Here is a 13253-nt window from a genome sequence, read left to right on the forward strand (position 1 = left end):
GCCTTTGTGTGCTGCTTTTTCTTAGAGTGTTCAATACTTTTTTTCTGTGTCATTACACTTTTTTACTCATAACTCTACTTATAGACATTAACGTTTGGATTTTTTTATATGTGTGGATTAAAGGTGACATAGAATGGAAATAATTGTTATCTTGGTTTTGATGAATCAGGAGAGGTTGTGCATAACCAAAGAGCGATCATGGACATGAGGCATGGTTGTGCCATCCTTTATATGAAGATCTTGAACTCTTCCACTTAAAAATGGGCAAATTAGAGCAAAGCCTACTTGTGATGTAAAATATCGCAAAGCCATTGAAGTTCAATTGGGGTTGCCAAAGAGAGCGCCATTTAGTCAAAACGGACCATTTCAATACACAGCCTAAATATAAGGTTTTTAATTGGGCTTGTAAAATGGCAACTGAGTTTACTTTTTAGGAATCAAAGATGAATATATACTATTGTAACATCAGAGAACACAGTACAATACTCGATTCATCCATTCTTCAATGTGCTCTTTAAGTTAACTAATGTCTGGCAAACATTTAATGCGAATAGCCTCACTGGAAGTATACTTAGTTAAAAAACACAGGGAATACTTATTTTCCCCGCTGTATGCATGGTTCCAAAAACGAATACACAGTAGTTGTTTTGAACCAAAGTCTTCCTATACCTGAACACAGAAAGTTGCTACTGTAGGTGCCATTGTTCATGGTATAAGGTTTTGTGCCATTAAAATGATTTTGGAAATGTTATGTTAAGGTAACTCTTAAGGGTGTCTTTAAATATTATTTTTCGGAAGGGTACGTAAACTCATCTGTCATTCAAAGTGAGACAAATGCAAAAAGACATTATTTTGACCTCTTACATTGAAGCTGAGGGAAGGATACAGGGCTAGGCGTGCAATTCTAACAGTGACACAGCACATGGCAGTGACCCAGCAAGGCCAAAGGTTCTGATAAATACTAGATACTGTACGTACCGATCTTGGACAAAATACATTTATTCATTTCACCAGTATAATTTTCTATTCAGATTATATTTCTGTGGCATTTGACCTACCTGATTTGTCAAGGTAATTTTAGATAATTTCTACTAGATCATGATATCTATGTATCCCATCTTTGACAGAGTATGATTAAAAAATAACAAAAAAACATCAAACCACAAGACAGAGTACACAAACAAAAATAGAGGAATCCATCTCTGACACTCATGTCTTCAGCACTGACATGGGGGCTTTCATACAACCTCGCCATCCTGTAAACATCCTGTAAACACATTCTTTTTTCTTTTGATTTGTTAACCCATATTGAGCCAGTTTATTTGTGGAGACATTGTCTTGTCGATGATTTTCACCAAACTCTGTCTCCATTAGGAAAGAACCCGTTTCAAGAGGGTGCAAAGGGGACCAGCCCTCAGTACCCTAAAGAGTGTTCTTAGCGATGGCATTCAGTGTGCGGACCTTGGTCATATCAGCCACTTTGAGGGAGTACTCAGGCATAGATACAGCTGCTCCCATGTTCACACTCGAGTTCCTATGCAATAAGGCACACACAATAAAAAAGGTATTCAAATTTTGGCCATCACCATCCACCAACACACATTACCCTATCTTTTAGTGAAATCATAGTAAATAACAGCGTTTAATTCAAAACTTCTATAGACATTTTAAAAACCACTATGAATGAAGTTAAAGAGTCAAGACCTATTCCACAATGGCTAAAAATATGAAGGGTATGAAGTGAAATGGTACAGTATACAGATTCAAATGATGAATACAGAATTAATACAGACGTACATACATGTGTAATACAATCAATTATATTTGGGCTACAAAGTTCATATCACCATCATTTATGATGGGAAAAACTACATTTCGAAGTTTGAAGCTTGATGGATGCAATTAAATGACCATGTAGAAGTAGCGCTCAATGAGCACTGACATCATGAAGACCTAACTAAACATACCATAAACAACCAGCAGCTCGATCATTAAATCACTGCTCCAGTTGTCATGTACTGCCATCTATCTTGTGTGGAACTCTCCAACGTATGTCTGTCTGCATAATGCATAGCATCTTAGAGTGTCTACTATAACTTTTTTATATTTCCCCCAATCAATTAATAATCATTTACATTACTGATCAGAGTGCATATTATGGTCCTTACTGTGCTGTGTATATGGCTGAGGAGTACAGGAATGCTGCGTAATGATGTAGAAATAATCTGTTCCACTGTTCTTATGCCTTACCTGAACTTCATGGTTGATTCCTTACTAGAACGAGCAGAGCAGTGGAATTCCTGAGCTCCAGAGCCTTCTAAAATTCTTTGCAGGTTACGCTCAGTGATGCCACCTCCTGTAGCACAAAACAAATCATATTTATTTTAATATGTACGACCATTTAAGAATTGTTTGAATCAAGACTAACAGGATTTTTTTTTCTTTCATCCAAAATATACAGGAAAAACTAGCCTGACCAGCCAGACCTACAGTACATCAAGATGTAGGGTCTGGGAACTCACCATAGGCATGGCTCAATCGGAGGGGTGGGATAAACAGTCGTCTTTCAAATTCTCTCTCCACGCAATAGGATAGCGCTAAACAAATGATCTTCTTGTTTTCAAGTAGCAGGATGCTTAACGGTCGCAACTTCTGGTTGCATGTCAGTGATCATTATGTTAAGCCCGCCCACCGACTCCATACACGATGTGATTGGTTCGGTGGTTTCTGCCTGAGCCCAGCAAGTCAAACAGAGAGTTGCTAGACTACCCCGGCAGCAAATTAGATTTTCTGCCGCTAGGGACATCTAGATTTCTAGGCTAAGGAAAAACCTCAATAGGGATCAAATTTGGTCATTGTGCTGCTCAGTCTATGAAAGACTTTCTGTTGATATGTTTGAGAGGCTTGCTGATTCTTCACTACACAGGTTTGATATATAGCTCTGAAGCATGCTTGAGATCATGGTCCTGCTTCATGGTATAATTTGCACCAGTAAAGCAGCTATAAATCTTAGTCAAACTACAGGGTCTGGTGCCGGTACTTTTGCATCTGGGTTTCTAGCCATGCTGTTCTTGTCTGTTCTCAGTTAGATCCAGCTGAAGTGGACAATTTTGTATGAAATATTCAGCTTCTTGGTGATTTTCTGATGCATGTTTTTGCAAACAACAATATTTGAACCCTGTATTTTTTTCTTTTATTCATTTTAGTTTTAAGGTAGGCCAAAATTAAAAATAGCTCACCTCTGGCCCGCCTCTATATCAGATACACCGATGTGATTGGTGCAGGTCGGCTCCAAGGACATGGGTAATGAGTATCATTACTGATTGCCAAAGTTCATTCACGCTGCTAGACATGAAAACCATGGATCTAATTTTCACCTCAGCTAGGGAACCAATAGCAGGCATAATAGCAACACACCGAAGCTTGTATTTTGGTTAAGAACCAAACCAGCTTTTGTTCAAATCTACACTCCTATCACATACTATCACTACTGGAAAATGTAAGGTTAATTTATCTAATGTTATTTTGAAGTATTAAAACGCTCTACATATGTCATCTGGTATAGGCTAATTGATACGACTGGCTAGCCTATGAGCTATGCACAGAGGCATTTCATAGACATCCGTAATGCCCAATAAACGGCTTCGTCATATCTTGAGAGTGGAGAGAGTGGCTAGGCAGCTACAAAATGACCACATGGGGGCAGAAGCTAACATCAAAGTGCACCACTTTTTAATTTTTTTACCATGGACGTTTGTACAAGCAGTCAACTAGTATGACTAGTATGGATTTTACAGGAAGGGACCAAAGACAACTGATGTATGTGACTGACTGATTGTGCAAACACACACTAGATACAGTTTAATTACCATTGCTGAGTTAAAACAAGCATATTGGTATCCCTGAAAGGCAAAGCTGTCCATATTGCACAGCATTTGTAATGACATGTTGAGAGTCTTCAGTGGCAAAAAATAATGATCAACTGTGATGTTAGCCTCAGCCCCCAGCTTCCTTTAAGCAATTCAAAGAAGGACAGTTTTATTTATAATTTTGTTGGACAAAATTGGACAAGTTTAAAATGGATTTAATGCCTTTACACAAACACACAAACGAACAAACACAAACACACTGCCACCTTCGCAAATACCACACATGAATACAAGGCTTCTAATTATTCCAAAGTTTTCAAAACTTCTGTAAAATGTGGACATCCTCACACAGTTTATTTACAAAGTGAACTCACCTGGCATGATGACTATTCTTCCCTTGGCCTGTGGAGAAAAAATACAGAAGAGGTAAATCTAATGGTACCTTTTTAAATATAAAGCAGAGCTTCGAAATGGAATAAATACAAACAAAGAAAAAACATTTTTCAACTCTCTACACAATCTGACTGAAAGCTGATCTCTATTTTTATCTTCCTTGAAGCTTGAGCTGGGATCAGCCATCACACACTTTTTATTAACCTGGCTGATGACTACCACGTCAAAAGTATGAGTTCTGGCCAATCGAAATGGGGTAGTGCAATGAAGGACAAATGTGTGAAAACTGGAGCAAGCTCAAACCTGTTCCACTAGCTTCTTGATGAGCGGAAGCCCCTCCAATACAGAGCTGTCCAGGCCACTGGTCAGCACTCGTTCAAAGCCAAGAGAAATTAGAGTTTCCAAGGCAACGACAGGATTGTGGACCATATCAAAGGCTGTGGGGACAGATAGCAGAAACACTTTTAAAAATCTCTTCGACATAATCTCCCAAAACACATCAGGTCATGTAAACTAGGGAGGTGTGCGGTGTTCACACTGACTTTAGAGATGCGATATGGTTGTATTGTGTGCGGACAAACATGTCAATTGCAAATTACCTCTGTGAAATGTGACAGGAAGAGGCCGGCCGACAGCTGTTGAAAGACATTCAAAAGCCAATGACAACCACAAAACAAGCCATTTAACTGAGGGGCATTTCTATCTGCCTGAATTTTGAGTAGGGTTGTTGAGACTACAAAATGATTCACACATTAGCTTGTACCACAGAATCACAGTACAAGTGGATATAAACCATATCACATGCATTGCCAATAATAAGCTCACATGTTTTTTTCTGTAAGTCACACACTACATGTAGTACAACAAAATGTGCATTCCATTCCATTCATCCCTCCATTTTGCTCCCGTCTAGTGTTGGAGTTTACCTAACAGCTCCATGCAAAGCTCAGCATCTACTTTTCCATCCTCAGTCAGGGCTCCCAACACCAGTCCATCTGCGCCATGGCTCTTCATCATCTCAATGTCCTTCCTCATCACCTCCACCTCACGGTCGGAGTACAGGAAGTCCCCGCCACGGGGACGGATCATGGCATACACTGGGATGCGGACATACTGCTTCACTACCTGCAACAGCCCTATGGGGAAAGACAGCTCATGGAACACAATTGTGCATTTACAGTTCTACTGTACAACACCTAATATGGGAATGCACGCACACATGTATTTATTCCAACAGGCCCTGGATAATAAAAGATGCAAAAGAAGAAGGAACATATCTGCACACAGTCTTCTTTGATCCAAAAGGTGATTTAATTGTACGTTTTGTCCACGCTGACCTTTGTCAGGTACATTTCCACACACACACACACACACACACACACACACAGACACAGACAGACACAGACACAGACACAGACACACGACAGTGGGGGATATTTTCCTTCTCCTTCTACTACACCTTATCCTTCTTTGCCATAGCATATTGTGAAGTGCATTTGATAGCTATTTGCATAATTACAGGACAACTACTGGCTTCCTCCATGTCCTAGTTCTAAAAAAAAAGAGAGCTGAATCCCACACTTCTACTTTGGTTAAAGTTGTTACGCAATTGAAGCTTGGACATTCTTCTCAAACATTCTCCTTGATTCTCCAATATGCTAACTGCCACCAATAAAAATGCATGTTGTTGTGCAGAATATACTGTATGTGTGTGGTAATTGTGCACAGTAGGGTGCTTGGAGTGAACATGTCAATGTGTCTGTGTTATGCTGACTGAGAGGCAAATTTCCCTTGTGGACATAACTCACCAACACTGGGTGTAATCCCTCCCTCTAGCAGACTGGAGCACAGCTCGAGGCGTCCAGCACCTTTGTTTGGAAATTCCAAAAGAAGAAAAACATACAGTATGGCGGTATTTAGCTTTGATTGATTTCCACTGAATCTGAATACTGCCTGATAAGTAGATTGAGCTCTTCAAGATTGAACTTCTATATCAATTCAATACTCATCAAATGAAAATTGGATAGACTATAACACGCCTCTAATACACTGGATATTTGACAGAGGAGAGAGAGAGAGAGAGAGAGAGAGAGAGAGAGAGAGAGAGAGAGAGAGAGAGAGAGAGAGAGAGAGAGAGAGAGATGTAGGCCGAGTATGACATTACAGTAGCCTACCTCCTCTTTCGGCATTAATGGCTGACTCTACAGAGTCTACACACACTTCCATGAGGAAGCCCTCTGACATCCTAGAGAGAAATTATGACCATCAAGTCAACACTACAGCAGCAATATGTTGCATAACATGTATCAAAACTTATAACTGAAAAAACATTATCAGGTTACCAATAATAGATGTCTAGCTATGTCCAGCTTTAAGATGTGGCATTGATTGATCTAGTTTAGCAGTGCAGTTGCAAGTACTACTTGTTATAAATACAACTATGAATGCTCTGAGGGTCTCTTGCAATCAACGAAATTCGGGTAAAGCAGAAGAGAGCAATGACTAACTAAAATCATCTAGGCTGGCTAACAAAGAAAGCAATTGTTGGCGTTAGCTAACTAAACAAATGACGATCAACATTAATGAAACATTCACATTGTTATGCAAGTACTGTCTTGTAGGTCAGTCATTAAGAAACATGAAGTCGTTCGCTTTAAACACTTTGCGAAGTAAATCTTAAAACATAAAAAAAACAATATGCCGCACGAACAGTTGTCCAAACTCTTGACAGCTACAAAGTTTACCTGCTAACTTCTTCGGACATCAACACGTTGGGCACGACGCAACAACCTTTAACCCGCTTTAACGCCACCTTGCGATTTTGATTGGCTTTGCTATATTGTTTGTGTGTGCTAACTTTGATTAGTCTATGAATTGTGAATGGATATAATATCACTGAAGGTTCAGTGAAGAAATTAGAAGATGAATTATAAGTGAATTATAAGTAGCCTAGGCTATGCCTATTCCTGAGCCATAGCAATTTATGCTGAACCCATTCATGACCTTTTGCAGACCTAAGGTGGAAAGTGAAAACTCAAAGTAAGTCCGAAATGTATTTTCTTTCGGTTTGTTCTAGCTCGTTTCTAAAGAAAATCTCAATCGTGGGATGCTTCTCCAAATCTCCAACACACACGCCAGAGGGCGAAGAAGGAAGAATCACGTGACAACAACATCGATGTACGTCACTTAATGTCACACATTGCAAAGCGTATTTATTTATTTTTGCCGTTTTAAGTCTGTAAAATATTAAAGTATTTTAGTTAAATGACATTAGATAAATTATATTTGAATAACAAGTGAATAGTTTATGTACGTTTCTTGTTTTTTTTTCTCTACTTCGTACGTCATAGGGTCAGAGGTTACTTCTGGTTAAGTAAGGAAAAATGGTTGCTTGAGCTGGCTGTAACGTTAAGGACATCATCCTCAAATTGATCTGGAAACCCTGACATAATGCTGCTCCCATCGTTAAGATTTGTAGTATCAAATGGCTGTCGTAACGCCGGACGAAGCTTTCATCAAAGCCAGGTACGCTACCAATCCTCTACTATGGTGAACGATTGAGTAATGTTTTGCCTAGGCATTTCATAGCTTAGGCTAACTAGCTAGGTGACCAAAGGAGTTACATGTGCCTCATAAACACAAGGGAGGCAATTGCGTAAAATGTTAGAAACCAGTACATGAAATGAGTTGTTTGTATAAAAAATATATTGTGATACCGTTTCATTGGATCAGTGTGCCAAGCTGTGATTCAGAGAGAATAACTTTACATTTCCAGGCTCTTTCTCTAAAGTCAGTTATGTCATGGTCATATCATACTCCAGCAAGCGTTTAACGTCAATTAATTGAGGTACGATTGCAGTGATGGGATGCAGTCAATGGGAAGTGGGAAATGTGTCATTTACAATATAACATAACATTTACTGTGTCGCAGGAGTAGTTTTGTATAAGGCAAGCTCCCTGCTGCAATGTTATGAAAACCACTGTCACGTGACGTCCTCTCACGTAAGCAATGGAGCTGATGAATATTTGATCAGCCTATTGAATTTTGGTTCGGGTCTGTTTTCCCTTCAGCGGACTCCTCTTCGACAATGGGTTCTAAAGAGGGGGCAAACCACATCAACATTAACTGCAGAAGCAGGCATTGTAAGCAAGCAAGCAACGGCAACGGCAGCGGTACCTAACGCTGCCACAAACCGTATTGTTGGAAAATGGCTAGTTGGTTGCAGTGGATTGGTACTGGGAGCAGTCGTTTTAGGTGGGGTAACCAGGTGAGTTTTCAGTTAAATGCTATGTCTTTTGATACTTTTAGAAACTTCTAAATGAAGTTTTTGGTTCAAATTGTCAATATTCTGACACACACATAGGGCATTTCGGGACAACAACAGGTATGCCATGCTGGTTGAGGTGCAAACAAAAGGTGCATTGCTATTGAGATCACACAGATAGGAGTTGGCTCAAGTGTTTTGTCATGTTTCATTTTATAATTCATTTTATAATGAAAGAACAGGTTTTATAACTATCCATATGTGTTGACTTCTGGCGCCTTAGACTACTATAATGGTAGGTATAATAATCTATTTGAAGTCTATAGGACTAAACATACAGGTGCCAATGTCACGTTACTCCAGTCTAGATTTTTTTTTAATGTTAAATCACTCTGAAATATTGATATTGTCTATCCAAAGCAAGGTGGTTGTTTCAAACCACATCTTGTTAGTCAATCTGTCACTTACCTTTCGGTCCTCAAAGCTTAAACTTAGCTGTATGCCCTGCTACAGAACTTGGCTGAAGGGCAGCATGTAATCAAATCACATATAAAGCTCAGTGATTATAATGGTGTATATCAAATCACATCCAAGGTGAATTTTACACTGCTGTCGGTGCACCTTTTGATATTTTTTACACCTCCAACAGCATTGTGCAGCAATTTTCAGTGATAAGAGATGTAAGCTTGTGTCAAAGAATATTTACCAACACACTTTTGAAATACAAAAATTCACTTCACAATCTGAAACTAGCTTATTTTTAACATTTTTGTTTTTTTTTGCCTGCGAAAACAGATTGACGGAGTCTGGCCTTTCGATGGTGGACTGGCATTTAGTGAAGGAAATGAAGCCACCACAATCACAGGCAGAATGGGAAGCGGAGTTTGCCAAGTACCAACAGTTCCCCGAGTTTAAAATGTAAGTGTACTGTTAAGGAATAGATGCACGATGAGTAAAACTATTTGATGGTAATTTAGTTTGACTTGATCATTATATTGATGCTTATTTGCATACAGTCTGATATGGATTGACAAATGATTTGCACACATATATGTTGGTTTATTTTTAGTGAAATATTTTTAAGATAAAAAAAGACATATGTACGTCCTAAGCAAGCTGCTATTATTTGTCATTTGATAAAGCATATTATTTCTTACAGAATGAACCATGACATGACACTCACGGAGTTCAAATTCATTTTCTACATGGAGTGGGGACACCGCATGTGGGGCAGGCTGGTTGGGTTGGCGTATATCCTGCCCACTATGTATTTCTGGAAGAAGGGTTACTTCAACCGCTCCATGAAAGGACGAGTGCTGGGCCTGTGTGGGTTCGTCTTCTTCCAGGTATATTGGCACTCCACCAAGGTTGCCCCTCTATCTTAAGTTACCTGCGAGTTCAGTTTGTGCTACTGTGAACAGTGAAGGAATAGAGGGATTACATATTATGTGTTTTTGTCATATAAATATGAATATTTACACAGCTGGAGAAGAATGTCCATTCTTCATAAACCCTTCACATCACTTCACATATTTTATTTATAACATGGACTATACACTAAAAGCAAGGTAGCAGAGCATTTATAGTAAACGGTTCTTAAACGTTGTGTACAGTATAGTTTTGCCTTGTGAAATATGTGTTGGTCGTGTCTGCAGGGCCTCCTGGGCTGGTACATGGTGAAGAGTGGGCTGGAGGACAAGCCCGAGTCTCATGACATTCCCCGAGTGAGTCAGTACCGCCTGGCCTCCCACCTGGGCTCCGCACTGTTGCTCTACTGCGCCAGTCTGTGGACGGGACTCACTCTCATGCTGACCCCCAACCAGGTGAGGTTCGGTGTGGTTCATACAGTGGTAATGATTAGTTACCTCTGATGCCTGTCTCCTATTAGGCAGGACCAGCAGGTTTGTTGATTTTTATCAGGTCTTTTACCTGATTTAGCAGTTTAGTAGTTATCCTTTTATCATTATGTTTTTACTGTTCAGCAATATCAATTCATCAGTAGAATAATTATAAATATAAATACGAAACAAATGTATGCTTTGAAGCTCAACCTTGTCTTCATTTCCACATTTTTATACATTATGTTTGGAAGGGGGAGGTTGACTCAGGCGGACTTTTCTTTTGTTTTGCAGTTCAGAGAAACAATGCGCCTCACCCAACTGCGCCGATTGGCCAAGGGGACCGGGGGATTGGTCTTCCTCACGGCATTGTCAGGTATGACGTGCATTCATTTGTAAAGTGTGCAAATATGACATTAATTCAATATTCTAAGAACATCTCATTAACTGTTGGTTGGCGGTTTGTGACCACAGGGGCCTTTGTAGCTGGACTGGATGCTGGTCTTGTATACAACTCCTTCCCAAAGATGGGGGAACGTTGGATCCCTGATGACCTGCTGGCTTTCTCCCCCAACATCAAAAATGTCTTTGAGAATCCTACCACAGTGCAATTTGACCACAGGATACTGGTAATTAGCATCATCAGAATAATCATTAATGTCCACAAAAATGATATATTTCAGATTGACATTTATATTCAAGCAATGACTTTATTTTTAGTGATATCCATGTGAAGCATAGTTAAAGGGATATTCCGCAGTTGAAACAACCTAGGATCTATTTATGGAAGATAGCATGTTCAAACGTTTGAGAGTAAAATTACGTGAATTGGTGGCATTTTGAGCAAGAACGTTGTTAGCATTATAAGAAATGACTCTCACGGCTGATTTGAGATGAGTAAACTGTGGCATTGAGAATATTCTATATAGTCGATATTCTGGTACACTTTTACGAAAGGTTAAAAGGATATTCCAGAGTTGAAACAATCCAGGATCTATTCACAGAAGATAAAAGTTGTTATCATGTGTATGGCTCTTTTTGAACATATAAACTGATCATGCTTTTTCCTTTTTGCATGTAGGCGATAAGTTCACTGGCTGCCATCACCAGCCTCTTCTTCTACTCCAGAAGAGTGAACCTGCCTCGTCGGGCAAAGATTGCCATCAGCTGCCTCACCGCCATGGCTTACACACAAGTATGTTAGCATTTCATGTTTGTCTGAAAGAAATGTTTCTTTTACTGGGAAATACTTGCATGTTAGAGTACAAAACCTGTTTAGGTAAAGATGCCACATAAATATCTGTAATAACCTTTTACTACACACGTAATACACTGTATTATGTTGTAGTAGTACTGTAGTTGTGGGAAGATAGTGCCTGATGAGTAGGAACTGAAAGGAGAATTGAAATGAAGTGACGTGATGTTCTCCTTCCAGGTGGCTCTGGGCGTCAGCACGCTGCTGCTCTACGTGCCCACCCCGCTGGCCGCCACGCACCAGTCCGGCTCCGTGGCTCTGCTCACCTTCGCCATCTGGGTCCTCGCTGAATTGCGGAAGGTCGCCAAGTAAGCCCTCTTGAGGCTCGTGCAGTGCCGCTCTTTTGCTCTTTGCAGCTACACGTTTGTGCAGAGACTGGAAATTTGCCCACCGTGCTTAAGGAAATGGCCTCCTCTCTCTCTCCAACACCAAGTTGTTCCAATGCAGTTGAGTCCCAGTGCCCCACAGCTTGCAATTCATTTAATCATTTCGCTCACACGTTACCGCACACACTCACAAATTCCACTCTTTTCATACCTGGCCCTGCCTTCTACCGGAGGCAGGCCTATGACACTTGGGTTCTGAATTATGCACTAATCTTTTTTCTCATGACTCATGCTTTTGATAATAGTTTTGTTCAGGATGTGTGAATATGCAATGCATTACATGTGATAACCTTGGCGAGCCACCATGTGGAATGGTTGTTGAAAGTTTTGAGCTCAAGCGGATCATCCATTGCCTTCCCCCATTGCCTCGCCTGAAAGATGTATAGATTTTAAATGGTAAAGAGAGGGAGGAGGATTGAAGGGGAATGCTTAAGTACGGTGTATATTTAAATTATTGAAATTTGATTTTCTAGATATTATTGTCAATAAATGTGTTGACATGTTGAAATTCCTGTGTCAGTGAAGGTCTATCTGCACATATCTATATATTGTTTTTTTTCTGCATGTTGTTGATTTCAGGAAAAAAAAAAAAAAAACACTATCCTTTTTTTTAAAAACACATGTTCAGAAGAGAAATCCACACTTTTAGTGTTCCTGTTTTATATTCTGATACTGTGTATCAGAATATACATATTGAATATGAGATACAGGTTCAGAGTCTTAACATTTGGAAGAATGTGGTAGAATGGTGCATAACATACTATGCATAGCAGTTGTGAATTTTATTGTCTATACAAAATATACATGTTTTTATGTAATGCAACCAGTCGAGGCTAGCTCACTAGACACAGTTGGTACACCAGGTTATTAAGTTTATCATTGCTCTAGACAGTACATGCGAATATAGACAGGTACCACTTTTGGGTAGGAATGGAGTTCTGCTACCAGCAATTAGGACCAAATATCGATATCCATCCATGCCACATCAAAAAGAAAAAGAATATCAAGTTAATTTAACATAGAAGAGGGTGTGACCAAGTTAAACCAATTCAGTACAGCACTGAAGGCACTGTAGTATTAATGTGTTCTTTTTGATATTATATTCATGGTGACCTTCATTGCAAGTGTGTTGATATGTATATGTGCTTGGCATTGAGTCTAGCGGTTAGAGCTAGACTGGGAATACAGCACTTCAATTATCCATGTGTTAAAAAATAACGATTGGACCATGCCAAAAGATATCAAAT

At 39.6% G+C, this 13253-nt stretch overlaps 2 protein-coding genes across 3 annotated transcripts; one reads left to right on the plus strand and one right to left on the minus strand.

Moving 5' to 3' along the window:
- Positions 1–983: 983 nt before the first annotated feature.
- Positions 984–7396, minus strand: cutc (cutC copper transporter homolog (E. coli)). Its single transcript, XM_062519136.1, has 9 exons — positions 7007–7396; positions 6437–6507; positions 6071–6130; positions 5189–5398; positions 4862–4897; positions 4566–4699; positions 4244–4271; positions 2251–2356; positions 984–1534 (listed from the first exon to the last, which is right to left on the minus strand). Exons 1-9 carry the CDS (start codon positions 7024–7026, stop codon positions 1423–1425), a joined length of 777 nt encoding a protein of 258 aa, XP_062375120.1. The 5' UTR covers positions 7027–7396; the 3' UTR covers positions 984–1422.
- Positions 7397–7621: 225 nt separating this feature from the next.
- Positions 7622–12514, plus strand: LOC134063560 (cytochrome c oxidase assembly protein COX15 homolog). 2 transcript variants are annotated; one of them, XM_062519135.1, is made up of 10 exons: positions 7622–7787; positions 8334–8530; positions 9323–9445; positions 9687–9873; positions 10183–10350; positions 10660–10741; positions 10840–10994; positions 11447–11560; positions 11801–11975; positions 12013–12514. In XM_062519135.1, exons 1-9 carry the CDS (start codon positions 7713–7715, stop codon positions 11930–11932), a joined length of 1233 nt encoding a protein of 410 aa, XP_062375119.1. In that variant the 5' UTR covers positions 7622–7712; the 3' UTR covers positions 11933–11975; positions 12013–12514. The 2 variants fall into 2 exon arrangements, with proteins under 2 accessions (XP_062375119.1, XP_062375118.1); XM_062519134.1 differs by having other exon boundaries at positions 11801–12514.
- Positions 12515–13253: the final 739 nt, after the last annotated feature.

Source organism: Sardina pilchardus, chromosome 18, assembly GCF_963854185.1.
Source record: "Sardina pilchardus chromosome 18, fSarPil1.1, whole genome shotgun sequence".
Lineage (NCBI taxonomy): Eukaryota > Metazoa > Chordata > Actinopteri > Clupeiformes > Clupeidae > Sardina > Sardina pilchardus.

Excerpts from the sequence above, each read along its gene's own strand:
- cutc (XM_062519136.1), bottom strand. The coding sequence starts at position 7,026 with ATGTCCGAAGAAGTTAGCAG. Across the intron at positions 5,399-6,070 it reads AGGGATTACACCCAGTGTTG|GGCTGTTGCAGGTAGTGAAG; the intron begins GTGAGTTATGTC and ends CTTTCCCCATAG. Across the intron at positions 4,272-4,565 it reads TCAAGAAGCTAGTGGAACAG|GCCAAGGGAAGAATAGTCAT; the intron begins GTTTGAGCTTGC and ends TTTTCTCCACAG.
- LOC134063560 (XM_062519134.1), top strand. The coding sequence starts at position 7,713 with ATGCTGCTCCCATCGTTAAGATTTGTAGTATCAAATGGCTGTCGTAAC. Across the intron at positions 10,742-10,839 it reads CTTCCTCACGGCATTGTCAG|GGGCCTTTGTAGCTGGACTG; the intron begins GTATGACGTGCA and ends TTGTGACCACAG. Across the intron at positions 10,995-11,446 it reads AATTTGACCACAGGATACTG|GCGATAAGTTCACTGGCTGC; the intron begins GTAATTAGCATC and ends TTTTGCATGTAG.